Source organism: Uloborus diversus, chromosome 9 (genome assembly GCF_026930045.1).
Source record: "Uloborus diversus isolate 005 chromosome 9, Udiv.v.3.1, whole genome shotgun sequence".
In the NCBI taxonomy this organism is placed as follows: Eukaryota; Metazoa; Arthropoda; class Arachnida; order Araneae; family Uloboridae; genus Uloborus; species Uloborus diversus.
In genome coordinates, this window is record NC_072739.1 from 137,347,058 (window position 1) to 137,367,561 (window position 20,504).

The window sequence follows — 20,504 nt, forward strand, 5'->3', positions numbered from 1 at the left end:
GGAATGCGTGCTGCTTAAGCGCTCCTTCAGTTGGACAGAGAGTTGAAAGATAAGGCTTCATGTTTGCAGCTATTTTGATGAAAGATTTGTATCGGAACCGTTCAGAGACTTTTCCGTGGCTGTAGCACCATACCATGAGAGAATACTCATGATCTCAGCAGTCTCAATGGATTCAGGAGAAGAAGAACCGCTGACAAATACCTCAGATGCATGCTGTACGATTTTGGATCTCTGGTATAGTTTAACAAACCCACTTTACCCCTGCGATACGCTGCAGATGCTGAGTCGCAGCCTGTGAATGCATGTAAAAATAACAAGTGGGCATTGTCCTTCATTTTCAAATCTTGCTGAAGCTGTTGTGAGGAATATGCAGTAGTCTTGACCTTTCCTCTGCCAGGTTTTATGATTAGAATGTCGCGATCAGTTGGGGTTTTGGCAACCAAGAAAACAGCTAAGTCGACGTCTTCTCCAATAACAGCTACGGAAGAATTTTGCGATCTGACGATAGCTGTCGTCACAATATCAAAGTCAGCATCACCTAACGCTTGGAGTGTATTTATCCCATTTTTTAACAGATGCATCTTCAACAGATTTATCAGCTGACTCTTATTATGGACATTTGAAAGAAAATCATCTTGTTTAACTTTCACCTCACTTTCCAAACTGACATTGATGTCCACACATCTCTTTAACCGATATCGTCGGTTCAGTTCGGCTGCTTTTGTGCTTTCTGTTGTGTCAGTGTACCCATCAAAAACCATACCCTCCCGTTGTAATGGATCCTTAGAAATTTAACGTACCCATCGCAAATGGTTGATACAACTGTATCTTTCTGTCAAACAACTTTGTGGATTAAGAAACCCCCATCAACAAGTTCAAACTTAGTTAAATCCATGTCATGATCAATTTCCTTAAATAAGGTGTATAAGGCTGACTTTCTGCACTTCCTCATCCCACTTTCGTTTACTGACCCAGGCAACGCCGGGTATTTTTGCTAGTAAATATAAAATTTTATTACCGTTATTCCCTTGAGAAATCCCCGAATTTACAAGCTGTTTTGGAAAACACTGTCTGCTCACGGTTGCTTTGTAATTGGCAAACGTCCAGTTAAGACAAGTCGATCTGAATGAGGGGGAAAAGAAAAATGTGAGGCGCGTAATTCGTTCATTTCAATGTAATTGCTTAATTTAGAGGTCATCCACATCTGCAAAAGCTGTCAGCCCCGAAAGCTAATAGATGCGTTCGTTTCCGCCTGTAAACCGGATGTTCGCCTTTCCATCTGATCGGTGGTCAGACAGTACCGTCATATGAGCATCGAATACTTATGATACAGTAGAACCTCGTTTATCCGGCTAAACTGGTATCAAAGGCAATCCGGAAAAACGGAAATCCGGATAATAAGCAAAACACATTTTCTTAAATATGCATACTTACCTTTTAAGCAAAAAAAAAAAAAACTGCTTTGTAACAAAACTTCATAGTACCGTTTGTCGCAAGTACTTTATCATTAATAGTTCAAGTGCACAGGGCCTGATTACAGCACAGGCAAACTAGGCCTGGGCCTGGGGCTCCCATCTTCCTAAGGGGCCTCAAATTTCCTAAAGAATTATGCATAATAATAAAAATAAATAAAAACTTATTAATCGCAAAAAACTTACTTAAAGGAGAATTTTTATTCATTCTGCTATTAGCGAATTTACCATGTCACAACTATGATGGGCCCTGAAGGAATTCATAAATGCACATGGTTAATGATTTGTGTAATTCTGGGATAGATAAAGAGGCCCCAAAAATGAATTCTGACGGGGACCAAACCCGCAACCACCGTATCTTGCTATAGAGTCGTCAGGGAGCTTCCAAATTATTGTGGGCCTAGGGTCTCACTTTTAGTTAGTCGGCCCCTGCAAGTGCAGTGGTGTCGGACAGACGGTCCAAGTACGCCACATTGTTTGTTAATAGGGGTCGTTTCCAAAATTTTAAAAGCATTTTTTTTTTTTTTTTTTTTGAAAGAGCATGCTTAAAAGCATAGGATCTGACCATTTTTTAAATAATTTGACTTAGTTTAATATTTTTAAAAAATATTTTAATCGGTGCGCTTTTATTGCCTACGCTTCTGTCGATGACATCACAAATGATGAAATTCCATTCACTGTTGTCATTCACAGAGTACAATATTTAATTCGCTTCCTTACTCACATGTGTTGCCAACGATATGGTTGATAGCAAGCGTAGAGCGCAATATTTAATTCGCTTCTTGATTATCATAACGCGGAAACGCGGTAGACAGATGCGCCAAAGTGCATCATTTGTGACGCCATAAAAATCAAGCCTCATTTTCAAAATCGGACATTTAAAAAAAATAATTAAAAATCAAGCGTTGGGAAAATAAAAGTTTTTTCTCGCTTCGTGTTTTTTTTTTTTTTTTTTTTCTTGGAGCAATCACGATTGCTTATTTTTCTTACTTGACTGTTTTGAATTCCTATCATTTTATTTTCCCGCCAGCACCACCGTTGCGTCGACCGGCCTCACGATGCTGCTCCTCTTGCGAAAATTGTCTCCAGTGTGCGTCCATATCCTACACACACACGCATACACACACATAGACACACTCATGCCTGCGCACAGACACAAACACATATGCCTACATACACACACACGAACGCCTACACACACACACGCGCGTACTCACACAGCACTGCATACACAACACGCACACACATGCATACATACACACACACGCACCCACACACATGCGCCTACACAAACACACGCGCATTCATACACACACACGCTCGTGATTGCGAAAAACATAATTTGAATTCAAGATGCCAAAAATTCAAATTAATATAATTTTTTTTTTTTTTTTGCTTAATCTATTATTTTCAGGGACTAAAAGTAGTATTTTTGACAAAAGGAAACAATCCCATTGCTACTATAATTTATTGTACGTTCTAGGGCTGTAACTAAACATTGAAATAAGGTACTTGAATGGCAGGACGCTCCAACAAATTTTTACGCAGAAGAATTTCAAGCACCTCATTCATGGCCCAAGGCCATCACACAGTCAAAAAACTGAACATGACTTGGACGATCCTTCACGGTTTTTTCAAACGTATATACAGGGTGTCTCAACTCAACGTTTCTGAACTTCTAAGAAAAGTAGGAACTGCGAACGGTCTGGAATACTCCAAACATATCTCATATTTTCTGGGTTGGAAAAGCATTTCCGACCCCTCATTGCTGTTTGATTTGGAGTCTTCATGATGCATCCAACCACTCTTAGGAGTTCTGAAACATTTAACTGAGATACATGAAATACACCGCCAGCATAGTCATTCCAGTCGAGGACTGCAGTTTCGTGCTTTTTAGCACTTACCTCTTTGCTTCCTTAAGGTGTTTTCCACCTCCAGCTCAGTCACTTCCTATGCCGGGCTGATGAGTGCTAATAAGCACGAAACTGCAGTCCTCGGCTGGAATGACTGAGATGGCGGTGTATTTCATGTATTTCTGCTTTAGCCCTGGCTATAGGGCGGGAACTTACTGAAAATACCATGCCTATCCTTCAATCTTCGAGTTGAACCGAACCATTGCTTCGGTCACTCGTCTGGTCTGTGCTAATTTTATATTAGCTACCAGTTTGTTCGGCACTCTTGACTTCCTTAAGAGGTTTTCCACCTCCAGCTCAGGCACTTCCTATTCCGAGCTGATGACTGCTAATAAACACGAAACTGCAGTCCTCGGCTGGAATGACTGTGCTGGCAGTGAATTTCATGTATTTCTGCCTTAGCCCTGGCTATAGGGCGGCAACTTACTGAAATTTAACTGAGACTTGAGACACTCTGCATACAGGTAGAGAAACAGAGCAGATCTAGCTTCTGATTTATGGAGGTCATTACTAGAATATGAGCATACAAAGACGAGAAATGCGTCATGTACTAGAGGAAAAATTAGCAACATGAGTTTACCGGTAAGGTAATATTTACACAAAACAGGGGTATGGTAGCTCTCCCTGGGAAAGTTATGGAAACCTGGGAAAGTTATTTTAGACGATCTTCGTTGATTTAAGAGGGCGGGGTAGTTCAAAGGCCCTCCTGGTAATTTTTTCAAAACTAAAGCCTTAAACACGTTGTGGTATACAATCTTTGGTAACGTTAGAGGAAAAACAGGGATACAAGGAATCTATCCCCCGGAAAGTTCTCGAAATCGCAGTCCTGAAAGCATAATTGTGGGGTATCTATAATGACGTTTAGGGAAAAGGTGGAATTTGGAACATTTCTTCCAAATTTTTCGAAGTTCAAGTTCTGATGACGCTATTTCAGACCGCCTTGATTGATATTAGAGAGGGTAGAGGTCCAAAATCTTTTCTCAGGAAATTTTAAGACCATTAAATCCAAACACCGTAATTGTTGGCAAAATTTGATGATGTTAGAGGAAGAAACATGTTGGCAACTCTCTTCCACTGAATTCGAAATTAGAAGCACTAAAACTGATTGTGGGTCACTTTTGATGACGTTAAAGGGAGAGTTAAAGTTCCGTTCTCCAGAAGATGTGAAAGAACAATTAAATAACAAGTTTATTTAGTTTGAATTTTTATTTTAAACTAATTTTTTCCACCGTTTCTGACATATATTCGAAAAACCCAAAATTTGCTTTCCCCCTCCCTCCCACCTTTAGCTCACCCCTAGGGGCAGGGACTTTCAGTATGTTGACTTACTAACTACCCCTAACAATATTCTTAAGTCAAAAATTATCGCATATTCCATGCACGCTACACCCCTATTTTGAGCACTCATTGACTGGACTAAAAGCCATTGAGCTGAAATATGACATCACTCAACTGAGGCAACCGGATTATGCTGGCGCTTAATTTTGGCATGTTGTGCAATAGCTGCGATAGCGGACTGTATTTTTATGCGGTAAAATGCTGGTACATGCGGGGATGTCCATGTTTATGCGATATAATGAAAGTTATGCGATATAATGTATAAAATGAGACAACTGACTACATATAATCTTTGTTCCACCATTTATTGCGATCTTAAACAAAAACACAAAATGAACGAGCTGATGTGTGCGACACATGACTTTCTTTTACTCCAATTTAACGTCATTTACCCATTATTGGCAATTTTAATGTGATTCAATAGTTTACTCTCTAAATATTACCACCAGTGGCCAAATTGAAACCAGATTTTTAAAAAAAAATCGCCAAATTCGTCACTAAGTTGGCGGCAAAACTTGGCGACCAAAAAACTGGCGATATATTGCCAAGAGTCCGCCAAATTAATAACACCACTTGAGTATCCATTGAAATTAACAATGATTTCTCCCCAAAAAGGGGCAAAAGACCCCTTTAGAAACACCCGCATGCAACCAAAACGGGAGGTACACAACTAGACCTTACTAGGAGTCTACGTACCAAATTTCTAGGACATACCGTTCTTGAGTTATGCGACATACATACGCACATCCGCATAGACGCACATACATACGTAGATACGGACGTCACGAGAAAAATTGTTGTAATTAACTCGGGGAATATCAAAATGGATATTTCGGGTGTTTATACGTTCTTAGGCACTTTTCCGCGTGTGGTCGGGTTGAAAAAAAAAACTCAACATTAGTTCGGGGGTGAGAAAACAATACTTCCTTTTTTGTTAAAGAAAGTAAAAATGCATGCTTTAAAAAATCGTCTGCAGATAAAAATCGCCTCCGCACGTTATTATTCAATTCAGTGCAAGGATAAACTTAAGTAGCGAAACTCCTATTAAGGTTTAATACACAACATTCCACCCGGCATTGAAAGAATTTTATATAATTGCCACATATTATGAGAAAACAATGCGGTTATGCAATGAAATAAAAGTAAAACATACAAATATCAATACACAAAATACTATAACAGTTAAGATGAGTTTTGCACAAATGATATTATTTACTTTTTGCCTTGAATGGACACATATCTTAGATATTCCTCTCTTATAAATATTTGAAGAGGTTTTTACTTTGACCACCCTAATATTCCCATCTGAACCAGGTATAGTCTGTACAATTCTGCCCACAGCCCATTTACCTGGGGGTAAGCTATCATCTTTAAGTAAAACCATAGTACCAATACGAATAAAACCTTGTTTAAAACACCCCTTAGTGCGGGTTTGGAGATGATTTAGATAATCTCTATGCCAACTTTTCCATATCGATTGCGAATACTTTAAGTTTTTGCCATCTTGACAAGTGATTTTCTTTACTATCAATTAATTGCGGCTCTGGAATTGCGTTAACTGGACGATCAATTAAGAAATGGCCTGGAGTGAGAATTTCGTACTCATTAGAATCTGATGGCAAGGGAGTTAAAGGACGTGAATTTAATGTGCCTTCTATTTGAGTAACGATAGTCAAAAATTATTCTACTGTAAGTCTAACAATGTTTAAATTTCATCTCAAATGGTATTTAACCGACTTAACGCCAGCATCCCACAAACCCCCAAAGTTTGGGGAATTGGGTGGAATGAATTTCTAAATTACTGATACAGAAGTTAAATAATTTGAAAAACTGCTATTTTGCTTAGTAACAAGTGATAACAATCGTTTTAACTCTGAATTTGCTCCCTTAAAATTAGTGGCATTATCTGACATAATAATTGAACTTTTTCCTCTGCGGAGCAAAAAAAAAAACGCTTTTAGAGTCGCTATGAAAGCTTCTGAAGTCAGCTCTGTGACTAATTCAGTATGAATAGCTTTTGTAGCTAAACAAATAAAGCTAGGTAAACTTTTGAATCGATTCTCTTTCTTTGGTTCTGGTATTTAATTTCAAATGGACCACAAAAGTCAACTCCCGCAACATGAAATGTAAAATTAGGGTTGGTCCTTTCAGATGGAAGATTACCAATAATTTGTTGTGCAGTAACAGGTTTATTTTTGAAACATATAATGCACTCATGAACTATCTTTCGTGCAGTACTTTTACCATTAATTGGCCATATTGCATGCGAACATGATACAGAAATGATTGCGGACCCAAATGTAAGTACTTTTTATGGAAATATTCAAAAATCATTGAAGTGAGTTTATATGGCTCTTATTAGGTAAAATAATTGGATATTTGTGATCAAAATTTAAGTTGAAACTGTTAAACCTACCTCTCACTCTAAGAATTGAGTCTTTATCTAGAAATGGATTTAAAAATTTGAGTTTACTTATCTGAGCTACTGATTCGTTTCGCTTCAGCAGTTCTATTTCTTTTGTAAATTCCACTTCTTGAACAGATTTAATTAAGAATTTAGTCGATTGATCTAACTCTTGGATACTTATCTGACCCTTAGAGCTGCGTCGGCCCTTAGCAATTCTGAAAATGAAACACAATATGCGAATAATTTTTGAAAACCTGTTAAATATTCAGGATTGTTTGAATAAACGAAGTGCCCTTCGTTAATGTCAAACAAATGTTTTTTTTTTTTTTTTTGAGTGCAGTTTCATAGGTGTTAGAGTCCAGATAATTAGTAGAGTTTTCTGTCGTTTTTTCTTCCGATATGCCTTGCTGTAGAAATTCTGGACCCTTAAACCACAAAGATGAGAGTTGAGAACAGCTTGCTTCGGGTAAGATCAAGTCTGAAGGGTTCTGTTCGGATGCTTCATGTTTCCAATGGTAGACTTCAGTAAGTTGTTGAATGGTAGAAACTCTGTTGCCAACATAGGTCTTCAATGGATGCGAAGGAGTTTTGATCGACGCAAGTGCAATGGTGGAATCTGACCACAAGATGACTTCCTTTTGATATTCATTTTCAAAGATTTTAAGGTTTTTTGTGTTAATTTTGCGAGTAGATGACAAACGGAGAGTTTTAATCGGGCCATTGACATTTTCTTCAGTGGATCTACCCGAGATTTGCTACATATTAGACGCGAGGATACTTCTTGAGATTTAGAAATGCTCTGAAGATAAATAGTTGCTCCGTAGGCAGCTTCTGCAGCATCTGCGAAACCGTGTAAATGTAATGTGTCACCGTCTTCATTTTCTAGGTAACGCTGCACTTTAATATTTTCTATCTCCTTTAAGGATATCACAAAATTACGCCATTCGGTTGCGATTGAATCTGCTAATTTGTCTTTCCATTTTAGTTCAAGTAGCCACAGTCTTTGCATAAAGGTTTTTGCCTTACATATTAGGCATGGGACGAATCAAGCCTAGAGGATCATACAGTTTTGCAATGTCAGATAGAATGTCTCGTTTGGTGTAAGTTTCCTTGGCTTTCAAGGAAACCTTGAAGGAAAATTTATCTTCTGTTGGGTTCCAATTTATTCCCAAAGCTTTTATTGCATTTTCCGATTTCTCATCAAAACTATAGTGTTCTTCAGCCGAATTAGAAATGTAATTGCTGACATTTGAGCTTCATTTATGAAGAAACATTCCTCAGGTTTTTAACATTTTCGAAAGTTGTTCTTGTACCTCTTCAAATTCCTTAATGTTTGAGGCTCCAGATACCACATCATCCATACAGAAATAAATCATTTAGAGTTACAGTAGATGCTAGAGGAAATTTTGATGCTTCATCATATGCAATTTGTTGAAATGTTTTAATAGCTAAATAAGGAGCACTCGATGTTCCGTATGTTAGTCTTTAATTTATATGTAAGAACAGGATCTTCTGCTGTCTTTTTCCACAAGATTCTTTAGAGATTTTGTTGAGATGGATGAATTCCAATTTGCCTGTACATCTTCTTAATATCGGCTATGAATGCGTATTTATGTTTGCGAAATCTGACCATTATGTCAAAAATATCTTCTCGGACATCACCTTTCAATAAAATATCGTTAAGGGATTTTCCAGAAGCTGTTGCGGCCAATGCGTTGAAGACGACATGTAATGGAGTTGTCTGATTTTCTGGTTTATATACTCCGTGATGCGGCAGATAAGATTTTTCTTTGATATCTTCATCTGAGATAACTTCCATGTGATTTAGATCTTCGTATTCTTGGATTAAGTTTTGATATAATTGCATCATTGTTGGTTTGTTTTTCAATTGCTTCCAAAGGCTTTCAAGTCGTAGTTCCTCATTTGCTCTGGAATCTGCTAATACAAATACAATACAAATACAAATGTGACGACCAGCAACAGGCACTGGGCCCAGCTAGGCTGGTCCAAGTCAATTAATTAGTCCCCAATGAAGATCAATGGCCCTCTTAAAGCTATCCACTCCCTTGCTCATTACCGCCTCTTCCGGTAAGCTATTCCAAGTGCCCACGACCCTGCTAAAGTAGTAGTTTTTCCTGATTTCCAAGTTAGCCTGAGATTTAAATAGCTTGAAACAATGACCCCTTGTCCTGCTTTCCCCGCTAAAATTTAATCCATTTACATCTTTCATTTTGATAAATTTAAATAACTGAATCATGTCCCCTCTGACTCTCCTTTGCTCCAGGCTATACATGTTAAGCCTATTAAGTCTGGTATCATAATCTAAATCTGAGAGACCCCTTACTAATTTAGTTACCCTTCTTTGAACCCTTTCCAATACAAAAATATCTTTCTTCAGATAAGGCGACCAAAACTGAACAGCATACTCCAAATGAGGTCTTACTAAACTCTTATATAAAGGCAGAAGAACTTTCTTAGATTTGTTTGAAATAGATCTATTGATGAACCCAAGCATTTTGTTGGCTTTGTTACTAGCAATACTGCACTGTTGACTAAACTTGAAGTCCTGATTTATAAAGACACCCAGATCCATAACATTTTCTGCCTGATTTATGACTGAACCCTGTAAACGATATCTCATACGCTTATTTCCATGACCTAAGTGTAGCACTTGACATTTCCCTACATTAACTGCCATACCCCATTTATCTGCCCACTTAGTAATATGATCTAAATCCTCTTGCAGCTGTTTTACTTGTTCTTCATTTTCGACAATCCCCATAACTTTTACATCGTCAGCAAAACAATTCATGCTTCCAGAAATATTTTCATTGATGTCATTCATAAATATAATAAACAAAAGAGGCCCTAAAACTGATCCCTGAGGAACCCCACTTAAAACATCACTCCAATTAGAATGATTTCCTCTCACAACTACTCTTTGCTTCCTACCAGTAAGCCAATTTCTAACCCAAAGTAAAGTTTTTCCCCCTATTCCAATGTCAGCTAACTTGCTGAGAAGAGCAACATGCGGTACCTTGTCAAAAGCTTTTTGAAAATCAATATAAACAACATCCACACATTTTTTGTTATCTAAAGCTGAGGTAACCTTGTCGTAGAAATGCAATAAATTAGTAGTACAGGATTTACCTTTCCTGAAACCATACTGCAAACTATTCAACAGACTATTAGTCTCTAAGAACATCATGATCTTAATTTTGATCAAAGTTTCGAAAATCTTACAAATCACCGAAGTCAAACTTACAGGTCTATAATTCCCAGCAATACCTTTAGACCCCTTCTTGAAGAGTGGCGTTATGTTAGCCAGCTTCCAGTCCTCTGGCACCGTCCCCGAGTTATAAGAAGCATTGAAAATATTCAAAATAACATCAACTAATTCCTCTGCACATTCAACTAAAATTTTTGGATAAATATTATCTGGTCCCGGAGCTTTAGTTGCTTTAATCTTTTTCAAATGAAATAAAACCTCCTCCCTGGAAAACCTAACTGGACCTAACCTCCCTGAAGAACCTAAGCAGGAAGGTTCTTCTTTGAGAGGCATAGAAACAATAAATCTACCGTCATTATCTCGATTATACGTGGACGTAAAATATTCTTCGCAAAATTTCGCTTCTTCGCTAATAATGCGCTTATCGTCTTCCACGTTTTCAATGTGCCAAAATTTCTGAACACTTTGTTCAAGAGAGTCCAAACTTGAAACAAAACCACAAAATTTAAATCCGGATGCGCTTGCGCTTGTTCCAGTAGCTATATAGCCAAAAACTGTTTCTTGAAATCTTAAACCCGGCGATGGGATTCGAAATTGTCCAGTTTTTATGATTTCCCAAAATAACTCTGCGCCAATTAATAAATCAACTTTATTTAGAGTGCCAAAATCCGGGTTGCTAAGGTTACACCTGAGGCAATGTCCTATTTTTTGTACTTTTGACATGGGATGGGATGACATCAGTAATTCTTGAAAGAATAAATGAATCTAATTTTCTATTAAAAGTGCGATTTTCATTCGAAATTACTGTTTTTATTTTTGATAATAGATTCACTGAACTATCATTGATGTCCGAAACGGATGCGTGGAACCTTTATTCCTTAAATTCAATAAATCAGCGAATGCAGCTGTAATGAAGCTGCTTTGGGAGCAACGATCCAGAAGTGTACTCCCGATAACTGGATTTCCAGAAGCATCTAGAACTGAAACAAGTGTAGTTGACAAAATCACATTTCGCTCTGCTAAGGGAGTGTAACCAGCGAATGTCCTAACGTCTTGGATAGCGGGAGAACCATTATCAGCGGTATTGTCTGTTAACTGCAACTTTAAAATTATATCCAACGACTCGACAGGGGGTGTGGGTTTTGTAGTCTCTCTGACTTTGTAAAAAGCTGTTATGCCTTTTTCCACTAGTAAAACAGAAATGTTTGGATTTACATGAATTACGTTGATGCTGATAATTTAGACAGTTTGTACACAAATTATGTCTCTTTACTGTGTTCCACCTTTCTTGAACATTCAGCTGCAAAAACTGCTCACATTTAAATATAGCATGATCGGGAGATGAACATAAAATGCACATATTTTTGTCCCAATTTATCATTAAAGATTTTGAGTTAAGTTTTTGTTCTGACACATTTTTTGAGATTTTATGATGAACATTCCTGGATACATTGTCTAAAACTTGACATCTTTTTTCTAAAAATGATAGAAGCTCTTCCAATTTTGGAACTTCTTTGGAGCTTGCGGTTAGCTCAAATTGCTTGCGAGATTCTACGTCGAGTTTTTTCTAAGATGATATTTATCAATAAAATATCACTTAAATGATTTCTCTCATATTTGAGTACTTTAAGGGCACGAATATTTTTAATAATAATGTCAATGAGATATGTAAGTTCTTTAGAAGATTGGTGATGAATTTTAGAATACTTGAGAATTGAATTTACATGTGCTTCTACTATAAATCTTTCATTTTCATACCTTTCTTCTAGAGTTTTAAATAAAGGGTCATAAGTGACTGTAAATATTGAAGTTTTTGTACGTCTGATAAGTGGTCGTTACTATTAATAAAACTATTAAATTGCATTTTAAAATTACCTGCGAACTTTGAAATCGATAATTCTGGTGATCTAACTAATGCTTTGTTTTTACTTTCATTGGTAGAATTATTTCTTTCATGCGTTGAAAGAAATGTAAATTCTTACCCCTAATTCTTCAGTTTTCGATTCTAATTCATCGAGATCATTTTCAATTGGTGGCAAATCCTCATCTTTCTCGATTAGCTGATAGCACTGAGGGTTCGGAAGCACTTTCTTGAATTCTTTTCAAAGCTTTAAGTTTAATATCCAGTTCAATTTTTGTAAATGTCCATTCTTTGTCCTCGAAGAATAGTCGTAATTTAGCCACTTGCGTTTTTACACCCTTTTGGCGGTTCAAAGCAGTTATTTTCGCCATTTTCTACTGAGAACAAGTAGTTTGAAGTTCTGTAATGCGATGCAAAATAATCCATGTCCTGCTGCGAAGACGGACCTATTTGTGCAATAGCTGCATATATATATATACATTTAATAGAAAAATTAGAACACTTAATAGAAAAATTAGAAAAAAAAAACAACTTTATCTACATTAAAAACTCAATTGTAAATTCTTGATTTGAACCATTAAGTTAGACAATCCATGTATTATTTGTTTTACGTGAAATATGGAAATGTTAATTCCTTTCCTATTTTTAACCCCCAACACACAAAGGAAGAGGGTTATAAGTTTGACGTGTCTGTATATCTGTCTGTGGTACTCTAGCGCAAGCGCCTAAACGGATGGACCGATTTTGAAAAAAAAAAAAAAAAATCGAAAGGAGAGTTGATCGAGAGTGTTCTTAGTTAGGTTGAGTCTTCGGATGACATTAATTAACAAAGATATTAATTGGACGGTTTTTTGCGATTTTTGCAGTGACACCTGTTTAAAAATTTACCAAAATAAAGTTTTTCTGCGTCTGATAGAATGTGTTTGGAACTTCCATGTTATATAGAATTCGAATTATAACGTTTTTTTTTTTTAAAAGATTTTACAAACGGCTAAGCCTTTACTCACGCGATGAACCGAATTCATTGTTGGCAGACATGGAAATGAAACGCAATTTAAAATTTTTTTTCAATTTCTATTTGTTAATAAGTAAAATACTTGTAATTGATTTTTCATAGGATAAGACTTTTAAAGGGATTTTCAATTTTAGCTCTAGATTCTACATTTGCGACTCAGTCGGGATTTTAATTTTAGTTACTTGTGTTACATATCGGTAGAATACTTACTCCCTGATAAAAACAATCTATTAAATATGATGCAGATCTTTTGTCTTCTTTCTTTTCTTTTTTCTTTTGTATGTGTGTGCATGTGTATGTTGGCTTAACTCAAACTTTCTTTCAGGACTTTCGTGAAGAATTAATATCCAAAAATTCTGAGAAAGCACGCTTTGTTGGTGCAATATCGGACTTCCAGTGCCAAATCAACATGAAAAAGGGCCAAACGAAGTTTTATGACTGTGATCTGTTAGCAGTGGCTGCTGTTATCTATCCTGACTGTGTTCGAGACCGTTTTCAAAGAGCATGCGTCGTGGAACCCTTTGGACAGCATACGGAAGGATTGACTGTTCTGCAACTGAAAGAAAAAGATTCTTCTAACAAGATGAGAATAGATATTATTACTAGTTTCGATGATTCGATGGTGAACAAGCTCAGAAACCAAATGGTGCAATAAATACTTAATCAATAACAAAGAATAGATTTCCAATATTTAAAAACATACTTTAGATGTTAAAAATTATGTTCTCAGTACCAAAAATGGTTTTTCAATGATAAAAAATATTTTTACTTGTGTTTAACGTTGTTTCATCCTTACGGTATTAATTTTTGAAGCATCACAGGGGGCGGGATACGTTATGTGCAATTAAAAATGTTCGTCAATGTTGATTATAACTTCAAACGAGGACATGGATTTTAATTTTTTCTCCCAAGGGAGGTAAAAGGTAAGTACTCAATTCATGTTTTTAGGAGGATGGGGAGAGGGGGGATGGATAAAAGAGGCTTCAGGGGAAGTTCAAAATGAAAACAAAATTTTGAAGGAATAACAGATTTTTTTTAAAAAAATACTAAGCACTTTTCATAATGCACTCAAAAGAACAAAATAACTTAACTTCTCTCATTTGCATTCAAACAGTGTAGCTTTGGACAGAATGCACAACATTTTATGTCTAAGATTAAAAAGAAAGGGAAGAATCCAAGGTTGAAATTGTGTCTGTTTCCCATTATCCCAACAAACTTTGTCAAGAGAATCTACATCTTTGTTCATCATTATGAGGCAAATCTGAAAGATGCTGCTGTATAGTTTTTAGTTACACAATTCACAAAAATATGATTAAAATAATATTTATTCCATTCAAAAACCTTGATTGTACAGAGTGGCGACAGGAACTGGAAAAAAAAGTTCCCTGACTTTTACCTGATTTCCCTGATTAAGTTCACCAAATTTCTCTGATTTACGTTACTTATAGTAATGGTTTCCTTTCTTTGCCCTACCTGAAAAGCATTGCATATTAAATAAAATGCAGTGTTTAGAACGGTTTATGCTGATAATTAAAAATATATTTTAATAAGATGCTCCTTTTTTTTGGTAAAAATAGTGTATTAAAAATTATTGGCAAAGAAATATTGTAGGAAATCTAAAACAAATACTTTACTCCCAGGAACCAGTTAACATAAGAATTCTAAGAAATTATTAAGACCACTCTTGAAGACATATCTAATCATGATAAAACTAAAAAATTTAAATGGAAATAATCTTGAACTGAATTTTCAAGCAGTGTAATTGTTGCTGCAAGAACAACAAGTGATAGTTAAAGTATAAAAGTAATGTAGTTGGACTTACGTAAATAATATTGTCGTCTGCAGGTAAACAGTAGTATCAGCAGAGATTAGTTTTCGATAGAGACGTACCGAGTAGCACTTTGGCCGAGTAGCCGAGTACCGAGTACTCGGCCTTTTATTACTCGGCCGAGTACCGAGTTACCGAGTACTCGGCCTTTCACTACTCGGCCGAGTTCCAAGTACCAATTATGTTTTAAGAAGAACCACCGACACACATGTGATGAATTTTGAACTTATTGGAATAGTAGTATAAACCTCCTTGTCCATATAATAGTTTTTAAAACTAAATTCCTGCTGAAATTTAATTACGCATTATATATATATACAATTTTGTTTATGTCAAAAATTTTACAAAAAAATAATTTTTTAAATTAAAAATAAATAAAAGGTATGGTTAATCAAGTTGGAATTAAAACAAATTACAGTAAAATCCCTCTAATGCAGACACTAACAGGACAAATTTTTTTTTCTGCAATATAGAGGTGTCCGCAGGACAGGGGTTTAATAATGTTATTTGCATGGGAACTGGGGAATTAAAAATTGTCCGCATAAGAGGGGTGTCCGCCTTTGAGGGGTGTCCGTTAGGAGGGGTTTCACTGTATACCAATAAATTATAGTTCTAATCTGCCAAACATAAATAATTTTTAAAAGCAGATAAAACAAATGTGCAGGAACACTACAGACACGTGTTTCTGTCCCCCTCCCCCCCCCCCCCCGTTACAAGGAACGTCTTTTTCAGTGCATAACATGTGAGCTAAAGAATGTAAAGACATTCAACAAAAAAATACGACTTTTGTCGGATGCCTTTAAATCTACAAACCCCCATTTTGTGCATTGAAAAAGGAATTCCTTATAATGCCAAAACACGTGTTTGCAGAGTTCCTGCACTGTACTTTTAAGGTTGTTTTATTTTTTAAGCAAAGGTATTTTTACATTTTTTATAACTAATTTTTGTTTGTAGCAAAAATCCATTTTTAATATAAAAATTCCATATTTTCTATACTTACATTTTTTGCGTAATTTTTAATAAATAAGTTTTATTAACTTTGGGGACATTAAAATAAAGATTTATTCCACTGAAGCATTACAAACTTCATTATTCTCAAAATTTAAATTTGACTTATAAATTTTAATTGTAAATGATTGCAGAATATAATGCTTGCTATTTTTTTATAAATTTTAGTATCTGTCTTGGACAATATTCAATTTTTTGCAACTACTCGGTATTGGCCGAGTATCTGATCAGAATTTGGCCGAGTACCGAGTACTCGGCAAATTGGCCGAGTAGGCCGAGTACCGAGTAGTTACCGAGTACTCGGTACGTCTCTAGTTTTCGAGATATTTGAAGAAATGTGTGGTGGATTCAGTACTAACAATAGGAAAATGTTAGAATTAAGACTTTTTTTTGCGCCTCTTTTTCAGCGTAAACCAAATAAGTGAGTATGTACAGTAAAGATAACGTACCATACAATGACAAAAATGCAAAAAAAAAAAAAAAAAAACTGCTGTTACTACCCTTTACCCGCACAGGGCAGAATAGACATATTTATGTAAAACAAATTGAAATCTTCCAACAACCAGTCATATTGAGCTATTCCCTAACCAAGAACTTAGGTTTTAATGAATGGATACAGCATTTTAACTATTAAAAAATAATGCAAATATATTTACTTATTTACACAACTCAATTTCAAATGATTTCATTAGTTGTCGAAAAAAAATCATAGATTACTTTAGTAACAAACAACATTGAAATGAAAAAAAAAAAAAAAAAACAATTAGTAATAGTTTCAAAATATATATGTATATGGTTTTAAAATAAAAGAGTTTTGAAGTCTGAAAAAAAAAAAAAACCCTGCGTGTAATCTGAAGTGACAGCGAATAATACCATGGCAAAAAACAATTTTGATTTTCAGTCAAAATTCAGTTTTAATACAACAAATAATTGGTGGAAAATTTGTAGGGAACTAAAGTACTTCATTTTGCAAAGAAAGAAAGATTTTTTTCTTCATTTGATCAATTTTCCCTGAATTTTTGTTATTTTTTCAATATTCCCTGATATTTTGCAGATGTTTCCCTGAGTGATCAAGTTCCCTGACTTTTCCCTGATCTGTCGCCACCCTGTAGTATAAGTACAAAATTAAGAAAAATAATTTGTTTAAAGTACAAGTACAACTACATTTTATAAAAATGAATATTTATAGTAGCTTCCAGCATTAATTCCTAAGGGAATAACTCGATACTTCATTATGTGAGCCACAAACACTCCAGCATCAATGTAATAATTTATAATACAGCTACAGTACTAAGTACTTGAGTGCTTTTAAAGTTCAGGTGACTGGAATAAATATTAATATAAAGATGTGAAAGTTTTTATAACAGCTATCAGCCTAAAAAGAAAGATTTCCTTTTTTTTTTTTTAAGATGCAGAATTATGAAAGTTGCAAAAGTTTTCAAGCTCGGAAAGCTTTGATAAAATGTCGCAAATCACGTTCAGTCAGATATGGAAATATGATGTCAATGCTCAACCTCGGGAGAGAAGGTAGCCTTTCAGATAGGGAAATAAAGCACTCCACACATTGAACCACCAAGTTTCTCCTTGTTTCAGCACTCTTGACTTTGAAGGAGATGAGTTTGGCGTAGATAGAATTTCCTACCAACCAGTTATCCTGAAACAACGCACTACGGACTAGGTCGTTCTCCAGATGCACCGCCAGCTTGCTCACGCGTCTCCATGCAAAATCAAAGTAAGAGAAGGGTGTTCCATCCACCTTCTTGTTTTTCAAACATTGAACCACTGCAGTCAACTTTGAAAACAAACAAACGAAGTACCGAATGACATGTTTTGAAACTTTCATGTCCTCCCATCCAATTGCAATATTTCTTAATGCACAGATAGAAAGAATGCTATTTACAGCATAACCCCGCTTGAATTTCAGGGCAACCTCCAGTGGAGACTCACCATCATTGTTCAAGATGTGAGGATTCACACCACTATACAACAGCTTCTTGGTGATAGCAATGAATTCGGTGGCAAAATGCAAAGGTGTATTACCTTTTTTATCTTGAATACTGTTTTCAGCGTCTGCATCTGTGATGAGAAGTGCTACAGACTCGTGTTTGTTTTCTAGAGCGATATGTAGAGGAGTCTGGCCACGTCCATCCTGAACACGGGTACTGGCGCCAAGATCCAACAATATCCTTGCAACGTTTTCAAATCCACTTAAAGCTGCATAGTGCAAGGGTGTTTTCCCATCTTCGTCTTGTATGTTGTTTTGTCCACTCACGTTCAAGATTATCAGTGCTACAGAATCATGTTTGCTGTACAAAGCGTTATGCAGAGGAGTCTGGTTAAAAGAATCCTGAACACAAGTTCTGGCACCGATAGCCAACAATTTCCTGACAACTTCTTCGAACCCACTGAATGCTGCAAAGTGAAGAGGAGTATTACCAGATACATCTTGTATGTCATTTTCTCCATCTATGCTCAATATGGCTAGTGCTACAGAATTGTGTTCATTAGCCAGTGCAATGTGTAGAGGAGTTTGGCCAAATTCATCCAGAACACGGGTACTGGCACCAAAATCCAACAATTTCCGGACAACTGTTTCGAATCCCTTTAATGCTGCATAATGTAAGGGAGTTTTCCCTTCTTCATCTTGTATGTTGTTATTTCCGTCTGTGTTCAAGATGAGCAGTGCTATAGATTCATGACCATTATCTAGAGCCAGATGAACAGGCGTTAAGCCACTTCGAGTTTGAAGACGAGTACAAGCACCAGAAGCCAACAATTTTCTCACAACTTCTTCAAATCCATAATATGCAGCACAGTGTAAAGGAGTTTCACCACATTCATCTTGTATGTCATTTTCTGCATCTGTGTTCACGATGACTTGCGCTACAGAGCCCTGCTTGCTTAAGAGAGCCGAGTGTAGAGGTGTATGGCCATATTGATCTTGAATACGAGTATTGGCACCAAAAGCCAACAACGACCTTGCTACTTCTTCACATCCCATAATTGCTGCAAGGTGCAAGGGAGTTCTACCATCTTCACTTTGTATGTTGCTTTCGTTGTCAGTGTCCAGGATAAGCAATGCTGTGGAATCATAACCTCCATCAAGAGCGAGGTGGAGAGGCGTGTCAAAATTTTTATCTTGAAGACGGGTACTGGCTCCAGAAGCCAACAACTTCTTCACAACTTCTTCAAATCCCCATTCTGCAGCATAGTGCAATGGAGTTTTGCCATCTTCATCTTGTATGTTGTTGTCAGTGTATGTGTTCATAATGGCGAGTGCTACAGAATCGTGTTTGCTTTTTAGAGCATTGTGAAGAGGAGTTCGACCCCATCGATCAAGAAGACAAGTACTTGCCCCATTTGTCAGCAGTTCCTTCACAGATAGTATATTTCCTGTGGCAGCTGCACAATTTAAAGGAGTTTGCCCTTCTGCATTTTGTATGTTGTTCTCAGTGTCTGCATTTATGATGATTACTGCTACAGAATCGTGCCTGCATTTGAGAGCAATATGTAGAGGCGTTCCGTCAAATAGATCTTGAATACGGGCACTGGCACCAGAATCTAACAATTTCCTGACAACTTTTTCAAATCCTTCTGATGCGGCATAGTGCAAGGGAGTTTTTCCATCTTGATCTTGTATGTTGCTCACTGCGTCTGTGTCCACTAGGATAAGTGCTACAGAATCGTGTTTATTTTGCAGAGCTTTGTGCAAAGGAGTTCGTCCTTCTTGATTTTGAACGCAAGTACTGGCCCCATTTGCCAGCAGTTTCTTCACGAGTAAAAAATTTCCAAAGTCTGCTGCGCAATGCAAGGGTGTTTCTCCCACTGAGTTTTTTAAGCCATGATCTGCTCCGGCATGTAAAATAATCTCTGCTACTTTACTCTTCTCTCCCCAACTCCTCCGAGTAGCCGTGTGGAGGGGGGTGTCACCACTGTTATTTTGAAGATTGAAATTAGCACCAGCTTCCAGCATAATCTTTGCTATTTCTGGAATTCCATATGAGGCAGCCACATGTAAAAGGGTATCGTTGTCCCAGTGGCTTCGAATGTTGACAAGATTACTACATCTTGAACGTAACAAACAATCCCATTTCTCCTCACCGAGTTCAATTGCATTACGCAGTTCCATTTTTTGAGGATAATCCAAAAAATGATCCAAGACTTCTAGTATTCTATTCCTGAAAGAAGAAATTATATATTTGTAAATTTTTCTCAACACAAATCAAACAGTATGAAAAGATTACGGATACTTTCCCAGCTTGGAGTTTGAGACCATTGTTATTGTTCTTACCGAAATAACGTCTCACAAGGCCTGAATTCAAAGGAATTTTTTGTTCATTCAAATAAGATTTCTACCGTTCTAACCCATGGTAAGCATTTAAATATGCAAGCAACATCTTAAATACTGACAATATGCAAGTTTCAGCTTTTAT

At 36.5% G+C, this 20,504-nt stretch overlaps 1 protein-coding gene across 1 annotated transcript; it reads right to left on the reverse strand.

The window, feature by feature from the left end:
* Positions 1-146: 146 nt before the first annotated feature.
* Positions 147-20,347, reverse strand: LOC129230525 (serine/threonine-protein phosphatase 6 regulatory ankyrin repeat subunit A-like). The gene is made up of 3 exons (XM_054864928.1): positions 20,322-20,347; positions 18,019-20,249; positions 147-292 (listed from the first exon to the last, which is right to left on the reverse strand). Exons 1-3 carry the CDS (start codon positions 20,345-20,347, stop codon positions 147-149), a joined length of 2,403 nt encoding a protein of 800 aa, XP_054720903.1.
* Positions 20,348-20,504: the final 157 nt, after the last annotated feature.

Excerpts from the sequence above, each read along its gene's own strand:
- LOC129230525 (XM_054864928.1), bottom strand. The coding sequence starts at position 20,347 with ATGGTCTCAAACTCCAAGCTGGGAAA. Across the intron at positions 20,250-20,321 it reads TCAAACTCCAAGCTGGGAAA|GAATAGAATACTAGAAGTCT; the intron begins GTATCCGTAATC and ends TTCTTCTTTCAG. Across the intron at positions 293-18,018 it reads TCACATCTTGAACAATGATG|GCTGCGACTCAGCATCTGCA; the intron begins GTGAGTCTCCAC and ends ATGCATTCACAG.